Genomic DNA, 24795 nt, shown 5'->3' on the forward strand with positions numbered 1-24795 from the left:
ATTCTGTACATTACTCAGTGTTCATCATGATAAGTGTACTCTTAATCCTCATCACCGATTTCCCTCATCCCCCCACCCAGCTCCCCTCTGGTAACCATCAGTCTGTTCTCTATAGTTAATAATCTGTTTCTTGGTTTGTCTCTCTCTCTTTTTTTTTTTCCTTTGATCATTTGTTTTGTTTCTTAAATTCCACATATGAGTGAAATCATATGGTATTTGTCCTTCTCTGACTGGCTTATTTCACTTAGCATTATACTCTCTAGATCCATCTATGTTGTTGCAAGTGGCAAAGTTTCATTTTTTATGGCTGAATAATATTCCATTGTATGTATGTTTATATATACCACATCGTCTTTATCCATTCATCTATTGATGGACGCTTAAGTTGCTTCCATAATTTGCCTATCGTAAATAATGCTGCAATAATCATAGGGGTGCGTATATCTTTTCGAATTAGTGTTTTCATATTCTTTGGGTAAGTAACCAGAAATACAGTTCCTGGATCATAGGGTAGTTCTATTTTTAACTTTTTGAGGAACCTCTATACTGTTTTCCACAGTGGCTGCACCAGGGTGCATTCCCAACCAACAGTGCGTGAGCGTTCCTTTTCTTCACATCTTCACCAACAGTTCTTTTTGGATTTTTTATTTTAGCCCTTCTTACAGGTGCGAGGTGATATCTCATTGTAGTTTTGATTTGCATTTCCCTAATGATGATTGATGTTGAGCATCTTTTCATGTGTCTGTTGGCCATCTGTCTTCTTTAGAGAAATGTCTGTTCCTGTCTTCTGTCCATTTTTTAATTGGATTATTTGTTTTATGGGTGTTGAGTTGTATCATTTCTTTATATATTTTGGATACTAGTCCTTTATCAGATATGTCATTTGCAAATATCTTCTCCCATTCAGTAGGTTGTCTTTTAGTTGTTGGTTGTTTCCTTCTCTGTGCAGAAGCTTTTTATTTTGATGTAGTCCCAGTAGTTTATTTTTGCTTTTATTTCTCTTGCCTCAGGAGACATATCTAAAAAAAAATGTTGCTGTGGCTGATGTCAGAGAAGTGACCACCTGTGGGGTCTTCTAGGATTTTTATGGTTTCAGGTCCTTAATCCATTTAGGCCTTTAATCCATTTTGAGTTTATTTTTTCTGTATGGTGTAAGAAAGTCATCCAGTTTCATTCATTTGCAGGTAGCTGTCCAGTTTTCCCAACACACTTTGTTGAGGACATTGTCTTTTATCCATTGTATATTCTTTCCTCTTTTGTCGAAGATTAGTTGACCATATAATTATGGGTTTATTTCTAGGTTTTCTATTCTACTGATCTATGTGTCTGTATGTGTGCCAGTACCATACTGTTTTGGTTACTACAGCTTTGTAACATAACTTGAAGTCTGGAATTGTGATGCCTTGTTTTGTTTTTCTCTTTCAAGATTGTTTTGGCTATTTGGGGTCTTTTGTGGTTCCATACAAATTTTAGGATTGTTTGTTCTAGTTCTGTTAAAAATGCTGTTGGTATTTTGATAGGGGTTGCCTTAAATCTGTACATTGCTTTGGGTAGTATAGACGTTTTAACAATGTTTGTTCTTAAAACCCATGAACATGGAATACCTTTCTGTTTCTTTGTGTTGTCTTCAGTTTCTTTCATCATTGTTTTAGTTTTCAGAGTACAGGTCTGTACAGTACCTAGTTCCATAAGGTATGAATTTAGATTGCTGATTTTATATCTTTCTCTTTTTTTATTTTTTTATTTATTTATTTTTTTTTTTAAAGATTTTATTTATTTATTTGAGAGAGAGAGAATGAGAGAGAGCACATGAGAGGGGGGGAGGGTCAGAGAGAGAAGCAGACTCCTTGCCGAGCAGGGAGCCCGATGCGGGACTCGATCCAGGGACTCCAGGATCATGACCTGAGCCGAAGGCAGTCGCTTAACCAACTGAGCCACCCAGGCGCCCGTCTTTCTCTTTTTTTATATGTAGGCATTCACAGCTATACATTTCCGACTGAGCACTGCTTTCACTGTCTCCCACAAGTTTTGATATAGAGTGATTCATTTTCATTTGTGTCAAAGTATTTTCTAAATTCCCTTGTGATTTCTTCTTTAATTCATTAGTTTTTTAAGAGTCTGTTAATTCTTACATATTTTTGAATTTTCTAGTTTTTTTATTGTTGATTTGTAGTTTCATTTCATTGTAATCAGAAGTGATAGTTTGTATGATTTCAGTCTTTTAAAATTTTAAGACTTGCTTTGTGGCCTAACGTATGGTCAGTCTTGGAGGATATTCCATGTACACTTGAGAATGTATGTTCTGCTATTATTGGGTGCCTCAGTGTTCTACAGATGTCTGTTCAAGTCATCTGTTTCCTTGGTGATCTTCTGCCTTGTACTATCCATTATTGAAAATGGGGCATTGAAGTCTATTGTTAGATTATCTCTTTGTTTCTTCAATTCTATGAATTTTGTTTCTTGTATTTTGAGATTCCTTTAAGGGAATATATGTTTAAATTTTTTATGTCTTACTAATAAATTAACTAGTTTATCATTACAAAATACCTTTCTTTGCTTCTAAGAACAATTTTTGTCTATTTTGTCTGATGCTAATATTGCTACTTTAGCTCTCTTTTGTGTACTGTTTACACAGTATGTTTTTTCTATCCTTTTATATTCAACCTATATGTGTCTTTGAATTTAAAGTGTGTCCTCTGGGGCACCTGGGTGGCTCAGTCAGTTAAGTGTCTGCCTTCAGCTCAGGTCATGAGCCCCGCATTGGGCTCCCTGCTCAGTGGAGAGTCTGCTTCTCCCTCTTCTCCTCCTCCTGCTTATGTTCTCTCTCTCAAATAAATAAAATCTTAAAAAAAAAAAATAAAGTATGTCTTCTGTAGACCCCATATATTTGTATCATTTTAAGAAAACTCCCTTCTGCTGATCTCTGCCTTTTGATTGGAGTGTTCAACTTATTACTTTTAATTTAATGACAAATAAGGTAGAATTTATGTCCTCCTTTTTGCTATTTGTCTTCTTTATGTCTTATGGCTTTTTTTTTGTTTCCTTCTCCTTTACTGCTTTGTTTTGTGTTAGGTATTTTCTAGCATCCCTCATTTGATTCCCTTATTTCTTTTTCAGTACTTTTTTGAGTTTTTATCTTAGTTCTTTCCCTGGGGATTACAGTTAACATCTTGACATAAAATGATGTATTTCAGATTAATGCCAATTTAACTTTAATAGTGTATAAATCTTTGCTCCAATATAGATAGCTCCATTCCCTCAATCTCCTGTGTATTCTTTTTTTTTTTTTTTTTAAACATTTTATTTATTTGACAGAGAGAGCACAAGCAGAGGGAGAGAGAGAGAGAAACAGGCCGGGCCGAAGGCAGCCGCTTAACCAACTGAGCCACCCAGGCGTCCCTCTCCTGTGTATTCTTATTGTCATACAAATTATACCTTTTAGGGGTACCTGTCTGGCTTAGTTGGTAGAGCATGTGACTCTTGATCTCAGGGTTTTGAGTTTGGGCCCCGTGTTGTGTGTAGAGATTACTTATATATAAAATCTTTAAAAAAAAAAAAATTAGGGGTGCCTGAGCGGTGTGGTCAATTAAGCATCTTACTCTTGGTTTCTGCTCAGATAGTGATCTCAGGGTCGTGTGATCGAGACCAGTGTTGAGCTCGATGCTCAGCATGGATTCTGCTTGAGTTTCTCTCTCCCTCTGCCCCTCCCCCACCACGCTCTCTCTCTAAAATAAATAAATAAATCTTAAATCAAAAACAAGTTATACCTTTTATACATTATGAGCCCATCAACACAGTGTTATGATGATTGTTTTATGCAGTTGTCTTTTAAAATTAGATTTAAAAGGGGGTGCCTGGGTGGCTCAGTTGGTTAAGCAGCCATCTCTTGATTTTGACTTAGGTCATGATCTCAGGGTTGTGAAATCATGTTCTCAGTGGGGAGTCTGCTTGAGATTCTCTCTCTCCCTCCTTCTGCCCGTCCCACCCCCACACCCATGCTCTCTCTCAAATAAATAAATAAATCTTTAAAAAATAAAAGAAAATAAGAAAAGAAAAAGTTACAAACAAAAATATGTTATTATTGTTATTTGTAGAGTTATGTTTACTGGTGTGTACTATTTCTTTATGTGGACTTGTGTTACTGTCTAGTGTCCTTTAATTTTACTTGAAAGATACTGTTTAGAATTTACTGTAGGCCAGATGTTCTTGCAATGAATTCTCTCATTTTTTGTTTTTTTTTTTAAGATTTTATTTATTTATTTGACAGAGAGAGACACAGTGAGAGAGCGAACACAAGCAGGGGGAGTGGGAGAGAGAGAAGCAGGCTTCCTGCGGAACAGGGAACGCGATGCGGGGCTCAATCCCAGGACCTGAGCCGAAGGCAGATGCTTAATGACTGAGCCACCCAGGCACCCCTCTCGTTTTTTGTATATCATTTTTGAAGGATAATTCTGCTGGCTGTAGAATACTTTGTTGACTTTTTTTTCTTCCAGCATTCTGAATATGTCATAACACAACCTTCTACCTTCATTGATTTATGATTAGAAATCAACTGACGTCTTTACTGAGGATCCCTTGTACATAAGGAGTCCCTTGTGTTTTGCTTCTTTCAAGATTCTGTCTTTGTCTTTCATCAGTTTGACTATGACATATGTAGGCATGGGTCTCTGATTTTATCCTACTTGGTGTTCATTGAGCTTCTTGTATGTGGAGATTAATGTTCATCAAATTTGGGGAGTTTTTTGACCATTATTTTTTAAAATTATTTATTTAATTTATTTATTTGAGAGAGAGAGCATGAGTGGGGAGGCAGGGGCAGAGGGAGAGGGAGAAGCAGTCTCCCCACTGAGCAGGAAGTCCAATGCAGGGCTCTATCCCAGGACTCTGGGATCATGATCTGAGCAGAAGGCAGATGCTCAACCGACTGAGCCACCCAGGTGCGCCAGCAATTATTTATTTAAATATTTTTTCTGCCACTTTTCCCCCCTCTCCTTCATGGACTCCTATCATGCATATATTGGTATGCTCATTGTCCCACAGGTCTCTGAAGTTCTGTTCACTTTTTTCATTCTTTTTTGCTCTGTTCCTAAGTCTAGATAATGTCATTTTATCTATTTTCAAGTTCACCAATTCTTTTTTTTTTTTTTTTTGCGCCTGCTTATTTTAGTCTGTTTGGGCTTCTATAGACAAATACAATAGACCGGGTGGCTTGTAAAGAATGGAAATTTATTTATCACAGTTCTGGAGACTGGATGTCTGAAATCAGGGCCAGCATGGTCAGATGAAGGCTTTCTTCTGGGTCACAGATTTCTCATTGTAATCTCACATGGCAGAAGGAGCTAGGGATCTCTCTGGAGCCATTTTTATAAGGCATTGCTCCACCCTCATGACTTAAGCATCTCCCAGAGGCCCCACTTCCTAATGTCATCACATTGGGCATTATGATTTCAACATATGAATAGGGGGAAGGAGAAGGAGACAAACATTCACACTCTACTGCTGTTCAGTTTGCTGTTTCCTTTCACTGAACCTCTCTAGCGAATTTTTTATTTCAGTTACTGCATTTTTCAACTACAGAATTTCTATTTAGTGAGATACCATTTTCATAATTTCCTTTAATTCTTTAGATCTGCTTTTCTTTAGGTCTTTGAATATACTTATAATACTCATTTAATGTCGTCATTTAGTAAGTACAACTTCTTGGCTTCCTTAAGGACACTTTCCATTGACTTTTTTTTAACCCTGGCCCATGCTTTCTTGTTTCTTTGTGTATTTTGTAACTTTTCTTCAAAACACATATTTTATTTTTTTAAATTTTATTATGTTATGTTAGTCACCATACAATACATCATTGGTTTTTGATGTGGTGATCCACGATCCATTGCAAAACACGTATTTTAAATAAAATGATGCGGCAACTCTAGAAATCCAATTCTTCATTCCCCAGGGTTTGTTGTTGCTGCTGCTGCACTGTTTTGTTTGTTTAGTGACTTTTCTGGACTAATTCAGTAAAGTTTGTATCTTCGTCATGTGCAATCTCTGAAATCTCTGCTTGGTCAACATAGTAATTAGTTAATGACTGGGCACAGATTTTCTTAAATGCCTTAAGCCAGCAAGTTTTCTAGCATTTGCCAAAAGGTTTTTGTGTGTGGTGGGCATACCTTCTCTTAGTAGTCTTAAGTAGGCAGTTTACAACTCTTGCTTGCACAGACCCTCAAGGTAAGCCAAAGGTGAGAGCTGAGAGCTGAGGGCCTTCTTACGTTTTTCCTGGGGTTTCGCTCTTGGTGGGGAAAGAAAATAAAACCCAGTAAGTTCATTATAATTTGAGTGACATGTGACGTGATTAACAATAAAGTTTATATACTGTCATCTCCCATGTTAGCCGTGTTTTATTATTAGCAGAACGAAAAGTTTGCTTCATGGACTTTCAGGTACAAATAAATACAGAAGTTTAAATAGTTGACAAGTATACATATCTGTATGGCAGGAAAACACCCCAGTAGAAATCTGTTTCTTCTGATATAGAGCAAATCTTAGCCAAATATAATCTAACTTGAGACCTTGGTCTGACTGATTAGCTAATTGGGATTTTTAGCTTATTAGATCATAGAGTTAGTGATTATAAGTTTGAATTCTGGAGTCAAAATGCCTGAATTTGAATCTAGACTTTACGTTTTCTTTTTTTTTTTTTTTTTTTTTTAAAGATTTTATTTATTTATCTGACAGATAGAGAGACAGCGAGAGAGGGAACACAAGCAGGAGGAGTGGGAGAGGGAGAAGCAGGCTTCCCGCTGAGCAGGGAGCCCGATGCGGGGGCTCGATCCCATGACCCTGGGATCATGACCGGAGCCGAAGGCAGACGCTTAACGACTGAGCCACCCAGGCGCCCCAAGACTTTACGTTTTCTGAGAACTTGGGCAAGACATGGAACCTTTTCATGCCTCACTTTTCTTATTAGCACCTTCCTTACTGTGAGGATTCAGTCATTACATAACAAGGCCTTAGATCAGCACCTGACAAATATTATGCACTGTATGTATGCAAAGGAAGAGAGAGTGGTTTCATGAATCCCTTTGTACCTGATGCCTATGTTCAACAAGTATCAGCCCCTGGATAATCATATTTCATTTGTAATCTTACCCTCTCTCATTAATTATTTTGAAGCATATACAAGACATATAATTTCATTTACAAATATCTTGTTACATATCAGGGTGCCTGGGTGGCTCAGTTGGTTAAGTGACTGCCTTCGGCTCAGGTCATGATCCCGGAGTCCTGGAATTGAGTCAGAGGGAGTCTGCTTCTCCCTCTGACCCTACCCCCTCTTGTGCTCACTCTCTCTCTCTAATAAATAAATAAAATATTTTAATTAAAAAAAACAAATATCTTGTTACATATCTATAACATGTTTTTTAATGTTAAGTATATTACCATGGTTTCAGCTAAAAATCAGCAGAAAGCCTTAATATCATCAAATGTTGGCTTGGTATTTGTTTCCCTAGTTGATTTATATGTTATGATTGGTTACTGTTGTCTCTTAGGTTACTTTTAGGCTAGAGTTTTCCCCCTCCGTCTTTTTTTCTCCTTGTAATAATTCATTGAAGAAACCCACGTTATTTGTACTTTCTAGCTGTGTTGCCCAGGAGAGTAGCCACTAGCCCAGGTAGCTGTTGAGCACCTGAAACGTAACTAGTCCAAACTGAGATGCCCTGTAAATTTAAAATGCACGTCATACCTCAAAGACTTAGTACAAAAGAGAGTGTCTCAGTAATAATTTTTACATTGATTGCATGTTGAGATTATAATATTGCATATATATTGGGCTAAATAATATTAAAAATAATTTCACTTGTTTCCTTTTATTTTTAATGGGGCTACTAGAAAACCTTAAATTACATATGTGACTTGCAGTATACTTCTACTGGACAGTACTGATTTAGAATTTCATACAACATGGATTTTATTGATTGTTAAATAAGGGTTATTTAAGATGTTTCTCTTTCCCCTGTATTTCCAGTATATTGTTCTTTAGATCTAGAGGCTTAATCAGATTCTGATTTGATGCTTCCTTTTTTTTTTTTTTTTTAAAGATTTTATTTATTTATTTGACAGAGAGAGACACACACAGCGAGAGAGGGAACACAAGCAGGGGGAGTGGGAGAGGGAGAAGCAGGCTTCCCGCAGAGCAGGGAGCCCAGTGCGGGGCTCGATCCCAGGACCCTGGGATCATGACCTGAGCCGAAGGCAGACGCTTAACGACGGAGCCACCCAGGCGCCCCTGATTTGATGCTTTCCAAAATGTTTTTGGCAACAGTATCTCATATATCCCGTGTACACTACCAGAAGGCACATAATGCCTTGTTGAGGCCTCTTTGGTATATTAACAGCCACTGATGACCCTATAATTCATTAGAGGTTGCAAAATGATGATGTTCTAATTTTTTTGTTCCTTATCATGTATTAACTGGAATCCTTCCATAAAGAGAAATCTCTCCTCATCAACTGTGTGATCACACTTGATTACTATACAAGCTATATATATTTTCCATAGGAAAAGGACAAATGGTTAATTCTTTCTATTTATTTACCGGTTTCCAGGCATCCTCCAAAAATAATCAATGAATATTTTTAGAGTAGTATTATGAAATCATGAATTTAAATGTGTGTTTTTGAAACCCATTGTATTTATTATCCTCACTGTTGTTCAAATTGTCCCATTATTATTAATTAGTGGGAGCCTCTTCAAGTTGTCTCCTGTGACAACTAAGATATGATCTTAGTAATCTTTGATAGCTGCCCTGCCTTTTGGTGTCATAGAATGTTCCAGGCCTTGGTTCCTTTTAGTGAAAAGTAATACTTAAAAGCCACGGTGTAGCTTGCATAATGTTACCTCATTAGTTATTGTTTTTATTTTTAGGGCTTTTCCGTGGATGAAGCTAGGAAATATATTTTATTTTTTTCCTTAAAACTAAAATAATTCATGAGTTTATACTGATACTTCCAATTCAAATTTGGACCTATGGAGTTATTGCATAATCTCATCAATATTACATTTATATCTTCTTTCTGTCATGGCAAATTTATTTGTTCTCAGGGACATCAGTAATTTGCCACTAATTTGCTTTATCAAACACTACACACACAGCAGTTACAAAACAGCATTTTCATCACTACCACCAACAGTTTGATTATTTATTGAAAACACAGCTTTTGTTTTTTTGCCATTCTTTTTCTTCTTGGGGTATATTTCACAAAGGATATACAGAAAATTGTTATGTTTTAAAGTCACTTAAAATATTTCATCTTTTTTTTTTTTTTTAAAGATTTTATTTATTTATTTGAGAGAGAGAATGAGATAGAGAGAGAGCATGAGAGGGGGGAGGGTCAGAAGGAGAAGCAGACTCCCTGCCGAGCAGGGAGCCCGATGCGGGACTCGATCCCAGGACTCCAGGATCATGACCTGAGCTGAAGGCAGTCGCTTAACCAACTGAGCCACCCAGGCACCCAAAATATTTCATCTTTGATGGATGTCTGTGCTTCAAACTGGTTTCATTTTTCTTTTAATTTTTAGGGATGACTATTTTAAATTTTAATTTTCCTCATAATACATTTACATGGTTCAAAAGTAAAATCTACAGAACGAGAAATATTCAAAAGAGTCTAGCTTCTAATTTCAGTCCTCTCCACTCTCTCTATTTCCTCCTTCTTCTAATAGGTAACCGCTAAAAAAATGTTATGGCTCATTCTTACATTTTTTTATATGAGCACATATATAATTCATATCCTGACCAAAGAAGTTCTCCAAAGTCCCCAGGATTTCTAACTTTTCTTGCTCAAACACAGAGCTTACAATATTCTGTATCTACAATCTGAATGATAAACTGTCTTTTATTAAGTCATATTCTGTAGATTTGGAACTGAGGAAGAGCAAATAGTATAGATAGGCCAGGGTTTTGAGGGAGAAAGGATGATTTGGGTAGAAACTACTAGCTGTTATCAAATGTTAAGACTTTCTAGGGAAGGAGGAAACCATACCAGGGTTTTGAGGGAGAAAGGATGATTTGGGTAGAAACTACTAGCTGTTATCAAATGTTAAGACTTTCTAGGGAAGGAGGAAACCATACTGTTTGGCTCCAGATAATATAGTAAGACCAATATTTCAAAGTTAGAGAAAGCCAGATTTGAATTAGTCTGAAAAGAAAATCCTGCTTCAAGTAGAACTCAGGAAATGGAATGGGCTTCCTCTTGTAGTTTTAAGTTCTTATCAGTGGAGAGATTCACTCATCCTTTAAGGGTTGAACTAGTTGACTTCAGGGGTCATTTGGTGATTCTGATTTCTGGAGTATTCCTCCAGTTTTATATGTATTATTCTGCCCAGCAGTTCTCATTGTGTAGTCCCTGGGTGATCACAGTGTATTTATTTTAGGATTCCGTGACATTTAAAGATGTGGCTATAGACTTCACATTAGAAGAGTGGAGGTTGATGGACCCTTCACAGAGGAACCTACACAAGGATGTGATGCTAGAGAATTATAGGAATCTTGTCTCCCTGGGTAAGAATAACTTCTGTGTTCCTGTATCTACCCACTTGATCAGGTTTGCTGAAGATATAGAGCCTCTAAAGTACTTAACTGAACTTGGGGTTAGAGTTTAGGCATTAAGATCTCATATTAGGGGGATGTTGTTGGGAGTCATGCTATCCCTTGCTCTTAATTAAGTGGCCCCCCCCCATTGTAGAGTAAGGAATACATATTTCATTGGAATCTTGGAGATTGTTGACAGTAGCCCAGATTTAGAACTAAAGTTTTTTCTGATCACTTTTATAAATGGGAGTTATCAGTACCTCCAGAAAGAAAGGAAAAAATGTGTTCATTTTCTTTCTAAACTCAGATTATTCCCATGTTCTATTATCCCAGAAAACCTGGGATCATGGTGTTGAGCTCCTTTGTAATCATCTGTAACACCACCGTACGATAGGATGTTCTGCTGTGCTGGGAATGCTCCGTATCTGTGCTGTACAATATGGCAGGCGCTAGCCCCTTGAGGCTACTGAGAACTTGAAATCTGGCTAGTCCAACTGAAGAAAGGAATTTTAAATTTTACATAGTTTTAACTAATTTAAATAGCCACATGTGGCTGTTGACAACTCTATTGGACAGTGCATCTCTAGAACTTCCCCTAATAGCCACTCTGCACTGAAGATTAAGAGCTGAGACTGAATTTGGCAATAGTTCTTACTCATAGACACAGTCAAGTCCTATTCATTTTTTTCTGAACAGGGCTCGCAGTTTCCAAACCAGACATGATATCTCATTTGGAGGATGGAAAAGGACCATGGGTTGTAGTGAGAGAAATTGCAAGAACCCCCTATCCAGGTGAGTTAATAAGAACGAGGAGGACTGGATTTATTTCAAGTTTATAGGTTATGGATGGAGCAGAACATCTGAAATATTTTGGGGAGTATCCTTGCTCAAAACTATCTCAGAAGAAGAGATTCTCTCCCTCCCTTGCTCTCTCTCTCCTTTTTCCTCTCCTATTGCTTCTTCTTCTCTCTCTATTCTCTACTTTTGATTCCCAATCCCATCTTACTTTGCTTTCTTGAGGACATGATCTTCATACTTAGTCCTTCATTCAAACATGCATGAAGCACTCCTTTCAGTTCTGTCCTCTCCAGTTAACTTTAGATTTTTCTCATTTGTTTAACCATTTTCTGACATCTCTTCCTTCATTAATTTTCCTGAAAACGCTTTCCTAAGGGTCACCACTGGTTCCTTTTAAGCCAAACCTATTGACTCATTATTTAACTTTCTTCACTTGCAAGCCTGCTGAAATTTGGGGGGAACCCTCCTCTTCTCCTCCAGGTTCTTCGCTAATTGAAAATACAAACAAGGAATCAGTTGAGAATCAAAATACAGTACTTATTTATGTATTTAATTGATGTTTATCAGACATCTGTATTCTGTGTCCTGGGTTAGGCACTAGGTCTACAGCAATGAGTAAGATGGACCAGGTCCCTGCCATCACGAAGATTAAATTTTGAGAATTAACAAGTATATAAATAAAAAGAAGCTAAATAATGGTTGTAACAACCTTCAGTTATGAGATCAATTGGGGGATATGAAAGAGTAACTGGGATGGAGATAAAGGTGCCTCCTTCAGAGAGTATGGTCAGGGAAGGCTTCTGAGGGGGGGACATTAAAGCTGAGCCCCCAGAAGCAACCAGCCAAGGGAAGAGGAAAGGAGAAGCATTCCAGGCAAAGGACCAGACACAGAAAAGAATGAAATGTGTCCTAGAAATGAAAAGGAGGCTGCTATGACTGAAGCCTCAGCGAGCAGGAGACTGGTATCAGAGTTAGACAACAGCCTGCCTACTCAGAGCTTTGTAGGTGATGGTAACTATTTGGATTTTAATCAAAGTGAGTGTGCAGGCATTGACAGACTTTAATCAAGGATTTTTAGGAAATAACTCTGTGTGTGGAAATTGAACTTGAGGGCATTAAACCAGGTAATGAGGGTGTTACAATAGTCTAGGCAGAGATGATAACTTTCATTAAACTGATAGTGGAGATGGAATTAAAGAAATAGATTCTAGTTCACTTGAGCATGTTATCACGATGCCATCCGTAACTCAATATGTTTTACATATATTCTTTTCATGTATCACTATTATAGATTTTTTATTCAAGTATAATTAACATAGTTTTATATGAGTTTCAGATGTACAATATAATGATTCAATAATACTATTCATCATTCAGTGTTCATCAAGATTAAGTGTGCTCCTCGAGATGCCCTTCAACAGATGAATGGATAAAGAAGTTGTGGTCCATATATACAATGGAATATTACTCAGGCATCAGAAAGGATGAATACCCAACTTTTACATCAACATGGATGGGACTGGAGGAGATTATGCTAAGTGAAATAAGTCAAGCAGAGAAAGTCAATTATTGTATGGTTTCACTTATTTGTGGAACATAAGGAATAGCCTGGAGGACATTAGGAGAAGGAAGGGAAAAATGAAGGGGGGGAAATCGGAGGGAGAGATGAACCATGATAGACTATGGACTCTGAGAAACAAACAGGGTTTTAGAGGGGAGGTGGGTGGGAGGATGGGTTAGCCCAGTGATGGGTATTAAGGAGGGCACGTACTGCATGGAGCACTGGGTGTTATATGAAAACAATGGATCGTGGATCACCACATCAAAAACTAATGATGTATTGTGTGGTGACTAACATAACATAATAAAATTAAATTAAATTTAAAAAAAAAAAAAAAAAGATAAGTGTGCTCCTTAATCCCCTTCACCTATTTCACCCATCCCCCCCCACCTCCCCTCTGGTGACCACCAGTTTGTTCTCTGTATTTAAGAGTCTGGGGGGGGGGGTTAATCTCTTTTCTTCGTTGTTCATTTGTTTTGTTTCCTACATTACACTCTGACTGACTTATTTCACTTAGCATAATACCCTCTAGGTCCATCCGTGTTGTTGCAAATGGCAAGATTTCATTCTTTATTGTGGCCAAGTAATATTCCATTGTATATCCATACCACATGTCCTTTATCCATTCATCTGTCAGTGGACACTTGGGTGGCTTCCATATCTTGGCTATTGTAAATAATGCTGCAATAAACATAGGGGTATATATATCTTTTCAAATGAGTGTTTTTGTTTTATTTGGGTAAATACCCAGTAGTGGAATTACTGGATCTTATGATAATTCTGTTTTTAATTTTTTGAGGAACCTCCATACTGTTTTCCACAGTGGCTGCACCAGTTTACACGCCCAACAGTGAATGTGAGGGTTCCTTTTTCATCACATCCTCACCAACATTTTTTATTTTTTGTGTTTTTTATTTCAGCCTTTCTGACAGGTGTGAGGTGGTATCTCATTGTGGTCTTAATTTGCATTTTCCTGATGAGTAGTGATGTTGAGCATCTTACCATGTCTCCATCAGCCATTCTGTATTTCTTCAGAAAAATGTCTTTTCGTGTCTTCTGCCCATTTTCAATTGGATTATTTGTTTTTTGGGTGTTGAGTTGTTTAAGTTCTTTGTATATTTTGGATATTAAGCCCTTATCAGATGTATCATTTGCAGTTATCTTCTCCCATTCAGTAGGTTGTCTTTTTGTTTTGTTGGTGATTTCCTTCACTATGCAAAAAGCTTTTTAGGTTGGTGTATTTAATAGTTTAATTTTACCTTTGATTTCCTTGCCTGAGGAGATATATCTAGAAAAATGTTTCTATGCCCAATGTCAAAGAAATCACTGTGTATGTTCTCTTCTAGGAATTTTATGGTTTCAGCTCTTACATTTAGGTGTTAAATCCATTTTGAGTTTATTTTTCTGCATGATGTAAGAAAGTGGTCCAGTTTCATTCTTTTGCATGTAGCTGTCCAGTTTTCCCAGCACTGTTTGTTGAAGACATGGTCTTTTCCCCATTGTGTATTCTTGCCTCCTTTGTTATAAATTAATTGACCATATAAACATGGGTTTATTTCTCGATTCTCTATTCTGTTCTATTCCATTGATCTGTGTCTGGTTTTGTGCCAGTACTATACTGTTTTGATTACTGCCACATTGTAATGTCATGAAATCTGAGATTGTGAAACCCCAGCTTTGTTCTTCTCTCTCTCCCTTTTTTTTTTTTTTGGAAAGGGGGTGGAGATCATGACCTGAGCCAAAATCAAGAGTCAGATGCTTAACTGACTGAGCCACCCAGGCGCCCCTGTTCTTCTTTTTAAGATTGCTTTGGCTATTTGGGGTCTTCTCTGGTTCCATGCAAATTTTAGGATTATTTGTTCTAATTCTATGAAATATGTTGTTGGTATTTTGATAGGAATTACATTGAATCTGTAGATTGCTTTGAGTAGTATGGACATTTTAACAATATTGGTTTTTCCAATCCATAAGCATGGAATATCTTTCCATTTGTTTCTGTCATCTTCAGTCCTTTTCATTAACATTGAATGTTGAAAATATTATATATTTTTGAAAGGATGAATGAAAAGTAGACATTAGAGATAGTTTTAGATGACTCTTTAGAGAAGACTCCCCCCTCCCCACCATGAAGAGGGAAAGAGAAATGGAGCAATAGCTACAGGAAAATATGGAATAAAGAACAAAAATCTTTTGTTTTATATTTGAGATGGGAGTTTTTATGGCATATTTGCGTGCTGATAACAATGATGCCATAATGGAGAGGGCGAAATTAACGTTGCAAGACCAAGATGGGATCAGTGAAGAACTAAAACTAAACTGTGTGAGAAGGTTAAAGGGAATAAACTCAAGAAAGGAAAAGGAGGGATTTACCACTGATAGGCAGAGAGGCCATCTCTTCTGCTATCACACTAGGAAAGTTGAAGATGGTGGATGCAGATAATAGGTCAACCAGTAATGGGAAGATCAAGACATTCTATTATAATAGCTTTTGAACTGAAAGTAAAATATGAAGCAAGGCCATCAGCTTATAGTAAGGTGAAGAAAGAGTTGTGAGAGAGGGAAAGATACATATTTTTTTTAAGATTTTATTTATTTTTTCAACAGAGAGAGCAAGACAGCGAGAGAGGGAACACAAGCAGGGGGAGTGGGTGAGGGAGAAGCAGGGCTTCCCACTGAGCAGGGAGCCCGATGTGGGACTCAATTCCAGGACCCTGGGATCATGACCTGAGCCGAAGGCAGACGCTTAACGACTGAGCCACCCAGGCGCCCAGGAAAGATACATATTTTAAGATACATAGATTTCATTGGGGAAGCCATGTTGGCCTGATGCTTTTATTATGGAAAGTGTTTATAGTTTCTATTCCTTCTGTAGTTATAGGACTATTAATATTTCTTATTTCTTCTTGTTTCAGTTTAGTAAATTGTGTTTATCTGGCAATTGATCCATTTTATCTAAAATGAAAAGTAGACATTAGAGATAGTTTTAGATGACTCTTTAGAGAAATTTAAATTTATTGGCATACTATCCTCTCTTTTAAATGTCTGTATGGATCTGAGGTGATGTCTCTTTTCTTTTCTTTTTTTATTTATTTATTTATTTGTTTTTGATGTCTCCCTTTTCATTCCTGACATTGACTTTTTTTTTTTGTCTTCTCTCTTTTAGCTTATCAGTCTTGCCTAGGGTTTATCAATCTTATTTGGCTTTTAAAGAATCTTTTTTGTATGTTTGATTTCTGTATCATTACTTTCTTCTCTTTATTTTATTGTTTTTAACCTTTTTAACATTTAATTTGCTGATCTTTTTTAACTTCCTGAGTTGGATATTTATATCATTGATTTTCAGCCATACTTTTTTTATAACTTATTTAAGGCTATCTAGACTTCATCACACCCCATAAAAGACCAAAAAAAATTTTAACAACAACAAACGAGAAAAACCCTACATTACACCCTTTTTTTATGTAGCAACTTCATAATTATTGAGTTCAAAGCATTTGGTAATTTCCGTTGTGATGTCTTTGTCCCTCAGGTTATTTAGAAATATTTTTCTTAATTTTGTACCATCTGGGAATTTTCTAGTAATCTTGCTACCTTAATTTTTCCTGTGGTCAGAGATGCTGTGTATGATTTCAGTCTTCACAAATTTCTTAAAATTTGCTTCACCACATGGACAATTTTGAAAACATTTTGTGTGCACTTGGAAAATGTGTAGCCTATAGGTATTGAGTGCAGTTTTAGATATATCAAGTTTTTGTTTTAAGATTTTATTTGTTTGAGAGAGAGCACACAAACCAGGGGAGGAGCAGAGGGGGGCGAGAGAGGGGGAAAGAATCTCAAACAGACTCTGCATCAAGTGCAGAGCCCAGTGCAGGGCTCAGTCTCACGACCCTGAGATCATGACCTGAACCAAAACCAAGAGTCAGAGGCTTAGCTGACTGAGCCACCCAGACACCCCAGATATATCAGGTTTTTTGTTTTGCTAAAATCTAAGTATTTATTGATTGTCAGCTTATTCTGTGAGTTATTAAGAAAGATTTTAATGTTTCCCAGTAAGACTGTAGATTTGTCTGTTTCTTATTTTAGTTACTTTAATTTTTTCTTTATGTATTTTGAGGCTGTATTATTAGGTAAATACAAAGTTATAACTGTTATACCTTTCTGTTAAATTGGACCTTTTATTCTTCTGAAGTGTCTTCTTTATCTCCGCAATGGTTTTTGCCTTGTACTAATATCACTATAGCATCTTTCTTTTGGTTATTGTTTATATAGTACCTCATTTTAATTCTGTTATCTTTTATAAATCCTTGTATTTTGTTTCTCTTATAAGTAGCATATTGTTGGATTTTTGTTTTAACCAATTGTTAGATTTTTATCTTAACCAGATTTTGTTTGTAACCCAGATGGTACAGAATTACTTCTTAATAACCTGAGGGACACTCTGTATCTTTTGGAGTATTTAGTTCATATTTACATAATACAATTACATAGTGTTTAAATCTGTCATCTAACTGTGAAAGTATCTTGCCTGTTCTATATTCTCTTTTCCCCATTCATGCCTTTAGATTTATTATCTCTTATTTTTCTGTTTCCCCCTCTAATAACTTGATAACTATAAATTTCTAAAATTATTTGCTTAATGGTTAACTTTGAGATTAAAGCATGCATCATTGATTCAGCAGTCTTAGATTTTCTCTCTTCCCACACAAGTATCTTAGAACAACTTATTTAACCTAATTTATATGTTGTTGAAATTATGTATTTTAATTCTATTTATATGTCAAATCTCATAAGACTATGTTCTATGCAGTCAGTATTCATTTAGATTTATCTGTATTTTTGCCTATACTTTCTCTTCATTTTTTTCTTCATTTCTAAGCTTCTACCTAGGGTTATTTTTCTTCTGCTTAAATAATACTCTCTAATACTTAATTTTATTCACACCTGCCAGTATCCTATTCCCTCCATTTTTCTTTTTATCTAAAAATATTTTTAATCTTCTTTTTGGATAATATTTTTGGTAAGTTTAGACTTCTAGGTTGGCATCACATTCTTTCAGCATTGTGAAAACATCATTCCTTGTTTTCTGTCTTACATCAAATCTGTTGACAAGTCAACCATCTGTTTAATTCAGGAGTCAGCAAACCTTTTCTATAAAAGGTAAGACAGTAGATATTTTAGGCATTGTGGAAACATAATAACTCTGTTGCAACCACTCCATTTAGCAATTGTAAGCACAGAAGCATCCAAAGACAAAATGTTAACCAAAGAATGTGGTTAAATTTCCACTAAAACCTTATTTATGGACACTGAAATTTGAAATTCATATGATTTTAATGTGTCACAATATATTATCCTTTTAATATATTTTTCAGCCATTTAAAACTATCTATTCTTATCTCACTAGCCATACAAAAACATATAGTGGAACAGATTTGGCTGTAGTTTGCAACCTGTGATCTGATTGTTTCCCCTTGACAGAAATCTGTCTTTCAGTTTATTTTATATTTCCGTTGTATTTTTCCTACTTGGGATTAATTTGGCTTCTAATATCTGTGGCTTGATATTTTTTATCTGTTTTGGAAAATGTTTTGGTGTTAATGTCTTTGAACTTGATTTCATCTCATTCTGTCTCACTTCTCTTTCTAGTCTTCTGGGACTCTTACATCTGTGATAGACCTTTTCACTCTATCCTATATGTCTCTGTAATGTTTTTTAAAATAATTTTTTCAAGTTTTTCATCATTCTGTACTTCAATATGCATATTTTCTACTGACTTAATTTCCATTTTAACACTCTCATGTGTCATATCTACTGTGCTTTTAGTCTTTGAGTTCTTATTTTCCAGTTCTAGAATTGGCATTTGATTCTTATTTTATACTTTCCAATTATTTGGTGGAATTATTGGTCTTGTCTTATTTTCTTAAATGTACTAATCAGCATTATTTTAAGACCTCAACGGTCTGGATACCTTTTAGATCTGTTTCTATTATCTATTTTTTCTCCTGAATTTTTTCTTTTTTCTTTTTTCTTTTTTTTCCTCTCTTTTTTTTTTTAAGATTTATTTATTTGAGAGAGAAAGAGAGCAGGGTGGGGGCGTTGGGGGAGGAAGAGAGAAACTTAAGCAGACTCTGGGCTCAGCATGGAGCCCAATGCAGGGCTCAATTTCATGACCCTGAGAACATGACCTGAGCTGAAACCAAGAGTGGACACTCACCAACTGCACCACCCACATGCCCCTCTCTTGACTTTTTTCTAATGAGTCTTTTGTCTTCTTGTATGCCTATTAGTTTTCATTGTCAAGCATTGATATGAGAACTTGAGGTTCTGGATTGTGTAATCTTTTTCCATAGAGAATTATTTGCCTTGGTGGGCTGCTAGGATAAAGGCTGTAACCGTCCCCAGTTACCTTAATTCAATTAAACATTTAAGTGAACTGGGTTCTAGGGGTGCCCTCTTTGGTGTCCCTGAATCCAAATCTTTATCCTTTTTTTTTTAAAGGTTTTATTTTTAAATAATCTCTACACCAAACGTGGGGCTCGAACTTACAACCCTGAGATCAAGAGTTGCATGGTCTACCCACTGTGCCAGCCAGGTGACCCTCAAATCTTGGTCTTTTTAAAAAAGATTACACTGTGGGGTGGTGGTCTTAAAACTTGCTTCTATATACAATTTGATATTTTACTCTTTTCAGAAAAAATTTATTTGAGAGAGAGTGAGCATGCATGCATGCACAGGTAGGGGGAGAGGCGGAGGGAGAGAATCCTCAAGCAAACCCTCCACTGAGTGTGGAGTCCAATGGAGGGCTCGATCTCACGACCCATGAGATCATGACCTGAGCCAAAACCCAGGAGTCGGACGCTCACCAACTGAGCCACCTAGGTTCCCCAATATTTTACTTTTTTTTTTAAAGATTTATTTATTTATTTGAGACCAAACACAAGCAGGAGTGGGAGAGGGAGAGAGAATCTCAAGCAAACTCCACACAGCACAGAGCCCAACTCAGGGCTCAATCTCACAACTCTGAGATCACAACCTGAGCTGAAACTAAGAGCTGGACACTTAACTGACTCTGCCACCCAGGCACCCCAATATTTTACTTTTTAGAACACTTTTATACTTTTTTTTTTAAGTAGGCTCCCCGTGGAGTCCAACATGAGGTTTGAACTCACAACCCTGAGATCAAAACCCAAGCTGAGATCAAGAGTCAGATGTTCAACTGACTGAGCCAGTCAGGCGCTCCACACTTTTATACTTGTTTTTTTTTTTTAAGATTTTTTATTTATTTGACAGAGATAGCAAGCACACACACAAGCAGGAGCAGAGGGAGAGGGAGAGGGAGAAGCAGGCTCCCCACGGAGCAGGGAGCCAGATGTGGGGCTCAATCCCAGGATCCTGGGATCATGACCTGAGCAAAAGGCAGATGCTTAACTGACCCACCAGGCGCCCCTGCATTTTTATACTTCTTTTAAATTTCTAATTAACTTTCAGGCAATTATTTCTAAATGTTTAAAAACAAATTGGATTGGGGCGCCTGGGTGGCTCAGTCGTTAAGCGTCTGCCTTCGGCTCAGGTCATGATCCCCGGGTCCTGGGATCAAGCCCCGCGTCGGGCTCCCTGCTCGGCGGGAAGCCTGCTTCTCTCTCTCCCACCCCCTCTGCTTGTGTTCCCTCTCTCACTGTGTCTCTCTGTCAAATAAATAAAATCTTTTAAAAAAATAAATAAAAATTGGATCAAAACCTTTTGTGGATAGTGGAATGTTTCATGACTTTAAAAATCAAGGTTTAAGTAGTTTTTATCCAATTTTTTTGACAGACTTTCAGGAATGTTCTTAAGACATAAAAAGGTTGCAAAACTACCCTTGATGATTATTATTACTATTCAAAACATTAATAACTATAAATATTAATTTTGACTAATTTGCTGTTCAACTACTTTCTGAAAAATCATAGTGTTTTTTTCCATAAACATCTGATTAAAAAGTACATACAAAGACTTGAATAAACTACCCTAGGAAATTTGAGAAAGCCCTCATACAAAAAGCCAGCAAGCAAAGAATGAGAACAAAAAGAAAGTATGGTTGGGAACAAATGCCCTCATTTGAGAAAGGCCTCATACAAAAAGCCAGCAAGCAAAGAATGAGGACAAATAGAAAGTATGGTTGGGAACAAACAAATGCCTGGTTTGTAGAGTAAATGGGAAGCAAGAAAGTAGTCACAACTTATGAAGAATGATCTGGGGGGAAAAAAGTTCACTGTAAAGGGAATGAGAAAAGAAGTATTTGAGATCCTTAGATTCTAGGAGGGTTACCATAAATGAATTTTTTTAGTAGGGGAAAAACTGAGTTTACTACTTTGGTTCTTGGTTCAACCAGCCTCCCTCAAACCTACCTCTTTCTTCTTAGAAAACAAGGCCAATTTGCAAGCAGTTAAAACTTCATATTCATTATCAGCTGAGGTTTCCCTTTTATTATCCTGTTTACTGAGATCTTCCTAGCTTAGGAAATGGGAGTAATTTGATTTGATTTGATTTATTTCTTTTTTTCCCCCAGAGTTGGAGACCAAACCTGCAACCAAGAATGTATCAACCGCGGATATTTCTGAAGATGCATCACAAGAGACCATAATAGATAAACTCACAGAGAATGGTCTATGGAACTCCAGAATGGGAGGATTATGGAAATGGAATGAAAGGATATTGAGATTGCAAAATAGTCAGGAAAATCATTTGAACCAAAAAATAGTTACTCACAAGAAAATTCCCTCTGGTCAAAGAGGCTTTAGATTTGGATCTATTCTTTTTCCTGAAGCAGGAGTTATCAGAGAAGAACCCCACAGCAAATGCCAAACACGTGAAAATTTCACTGAGAATTTAGATTTGATTGCAGATACACATATGGGGAAGAAAATTTGCAAGGATACAGAAGGCAGCAAAGCCATAAGGCCTGCTTCAGAACTTACGTTAGGGAAAAAATACAATAATAAAGAAAAGCCCTATAAATGCAGTACATGTGAAAAGTCCTTTCGTTATAGGTCACTACTCATTCAACATCAGAGAACTCACACTAAAGAAAAACCTTACGAATGTAATGAATGTGGGAAAATGTTCAGCCAGCCTTCATATCTCAGTCAACATAAAAAAATTCACACTGGAGAAAAACCCTATAAATGTAATGAATGTGGAAAGGCCTTCATTGCTTCTTCATCACTTATGGTACATCAGAGAATTCATACTAAGGAGAAACCTTATCAATGCAATGTCTGTGGAAAATCTTTTAGCCAGTGTGCTCGCCTTAATCAACACCAGAGAATTCAAACCGGAGAGAAACCCTATAAATGTAGTGAATGTGGGAAAGCTTTCAGTGATAAATCAAAACTTGCAAGACATCAGGAAACTCACAATGGAGAGAAGCCCTACAAATGTAATGATTGTGGGAAAGCCTTTAGGAATAAGTCATATCTTAGTGTACATCAGAAGACCCATACTGAAGAGAAACCATATAAATGCAATGAATGCGGGAAATCTTTCAAGAATACCACAATTTTTAATGTCCATCAGAGAATTCATACTGGAGAGAAACCCTTTAGATGTAATGAATGTGGGAAAGCCTACAGAAGTAATTCAAGCCTTATTGTACATATAAGAACTCATACTGGGGAAAAACCCTATGAATGTAATGAATGTGGGAAAGCATTCAATCGTATAGCAAATTTCACAGAACATCAAAGAATTCATACAGGAGAAAAACCTTATAAATGTAATGAATGTGGGAAAGCATTCATTAATTATTCATGCCTTACTGTACACCACAGAATGCATACAGGAGAGAAACCTTACAAATGTAATGAGTGTGGAAAGGCCTTCATGCGTTCTTCATCCCTAATTATACATCAGCGAATTCATACTGAAGAGAAACCTTATCTATGTAATGAATGTGGGGAATCTTTCAGAATAAAATCACATTTAACTGTACATCAGAGGATTCATACTGGAGAGAAACCATATAAATGTAATGAATGTGAGAGGGCATTTACCAAAATGGTAAATCTCAAAGAGCATCAGAAAATTCATACTGGAGTGAAACCTTATAAATGCTATGATTGTGAAAAATCTTTCAGGACTAAGTCATACCTTATTGTACATCAAAGGACACATACTGGAGAAAAACCATATAAGTGTAATGAATGTGAGAAAGCTTTCACTAATACATCACAACTTACTGTACATCAAAGAAGGCATACTGGAGAAAAACCCTATAAATGTAATGAGTGTGGGAAGGTTTTCACAAGTAACTCAGGCTTTAATACCCATCAGAGAACGCATACCGGAGAGAAACCATTTAAGTGTAATGACTGTGGGAAAGCATTTAGCCAGATGGTACATGTCACAGAACATCAGAAAATCCACAGTGGAGAGAAACCCTATAAATGTGATGTCTGTGGAAAAGCCTTTAGGAGGGGTTCATACCTAACGGTGCATTGGAGAACACATACTGGAGAAAAACCCTATACATGCAAGGAATGTGGAAAAGGTTGTATCACCCTATCGCAGCTAACTCTACATCAGAGAATTCATACTGGGGAAAGGCCCTATAAATGTGAAGAATGTGGAAAAGCCTTCAGAACCAACTCAGACTTTACTGTACATCTGAGGATGCATACTGGAGAAAAACCCTATAAATGTAATGAATGTGGAAAAGCCTTTAGGAGTAGCTCAAGCCTTACTGTACATCAAAGAATACATCAAAGAGAAACTCAGCTAATATAAAGATTAATAAATCATTCATCCAGATGCCAACTCCACAAGAAGAATCATAAACTGTGTCTTTTATGAATGTGGGAAAACTTCCAGGAGCAGTTCACCAGAAAATACACACTTAAGAGATACTTTAGAGGGGGCGCCTGGGTGGCTCAGTCGGTTAAGCATCTACCTTCAGCTCAGGTCATGATTCCAGGGTCCTGGGTTCAAGCCCCACATCGGGCTCCCTGCTCAATGGGGAGTCTGCTTCTCCCTCTGCCCCTCCCCCTGCTCTTGCTCTCTCTCAAATAAATAAAATCTTTTAAAAAGAGAGAGATACTTTAAAAACATAAGAATGTGGTAAAGCATACAGTCATATTAAATCTTAGAAGTTCTAAGAAAATTCACAATAGAGAAAAATAATGGACAAATGAAAGTATTCATCCAGATTTTATACTTTATTCACTTAACAAATCATCCTCAATGAATTGCCTATATATTTTTTGCCTATTTTTCTATTGGTTTGTCTTTCTTATAAATCTGGAAGTGCTCTTTATATATTTGAAATATTAATCCTTTTTCATGTGTGTTGCAAATTTTTTTAATCTAGTGATTGTCTTTATGCTTTTTTATATAGTAAAAGAGTTTAACATTTTAATTTTTCATAGTAAGATATTTATACATTTTTCTTTTTAGATTGTTAATTTACTCTTTTAGTTAAAAGGGTTTCCTTAATCTGTAGGTTATACAATAGTCTCCTAAATTTGTTTCTAAGATTTTGGTTATTTTTTACATTAAAGTCTTTAATCCATCTGGACTAGATGGCTAGTCATAGAAGAGTAAATGGCCATTAATCTCTGAAAATGTTATGAACCTAAGGAGTACTCAGGGAAATGCAAATTAAGACAACCAATGAGATGTCACTTCCACTTCGTGGAGCTGGCAAAAATTAAGAGATCTTTTGCTAGTGGGTTTTGGGGAACCATCTACTTTTACAAAAAGGTTTTATCAACTTATATTTCCACCAGCAATTCAGCAATATATATTTAAAAGTTTTTAAATAAAATTTTAAAATAAAAATCCTTTGACCTAGCAGTCTCACTTTGGGAATCTGCCCCC

At 36.6% G+C, this 24795-nt stretch overlaps 1 protein-coding gene across 5 annotated transcripts in view; it reads left to right on the forward strand.

Moving 5' to 3' along the window:
• ZNF624 (zinc finger protein 624) overlaps nt 1-23874 on the forward strand; it is a 41766-nt gene extending 17892 nt beyond the window's left edge. For 3 of the 5 annotated variants that reach the window (XM_032432064.1, XM_032432066.1, XM_032432067.1), the window contains 3 exons: nt 10427-10553; nt 11280-11375; nt 21491-23874. In XM_032432064.1, coding sequence (XP_032287955.1) covers nt 10427-10553; nt 11280-11375; nt 21491-23706 — 2439 coding nt within the window. In that variant the 3' untranslated portion in view covers nt 23707-23874. The remainder of the gene's footprint in view (nt 1-10426; nt 10554-11279; nt 11376-21490) is intronic. The other 2 variants (XM_032432068.1, XM_032432069.1) reach the window with 1 other exon arrangement.
• The last annotated feature ends 921 nt before the right edge of the window (nt 23875-24795 follow it).

Source organism: Phoca vitulina, unplaced genomic scaffold (genome assembly GCF_004348235.1).
Source record: "Phoca vitulina isolate PV1807 unplaced genomic scaffold, GSC_HSeal_1.0 scaffold47, whole genome shotgun sequence".
NCBI lineage: Eukaryota > Metazoa > Chordata > Mammalia > Carnivora > Phocidae > Phoca > Phoca vitulina.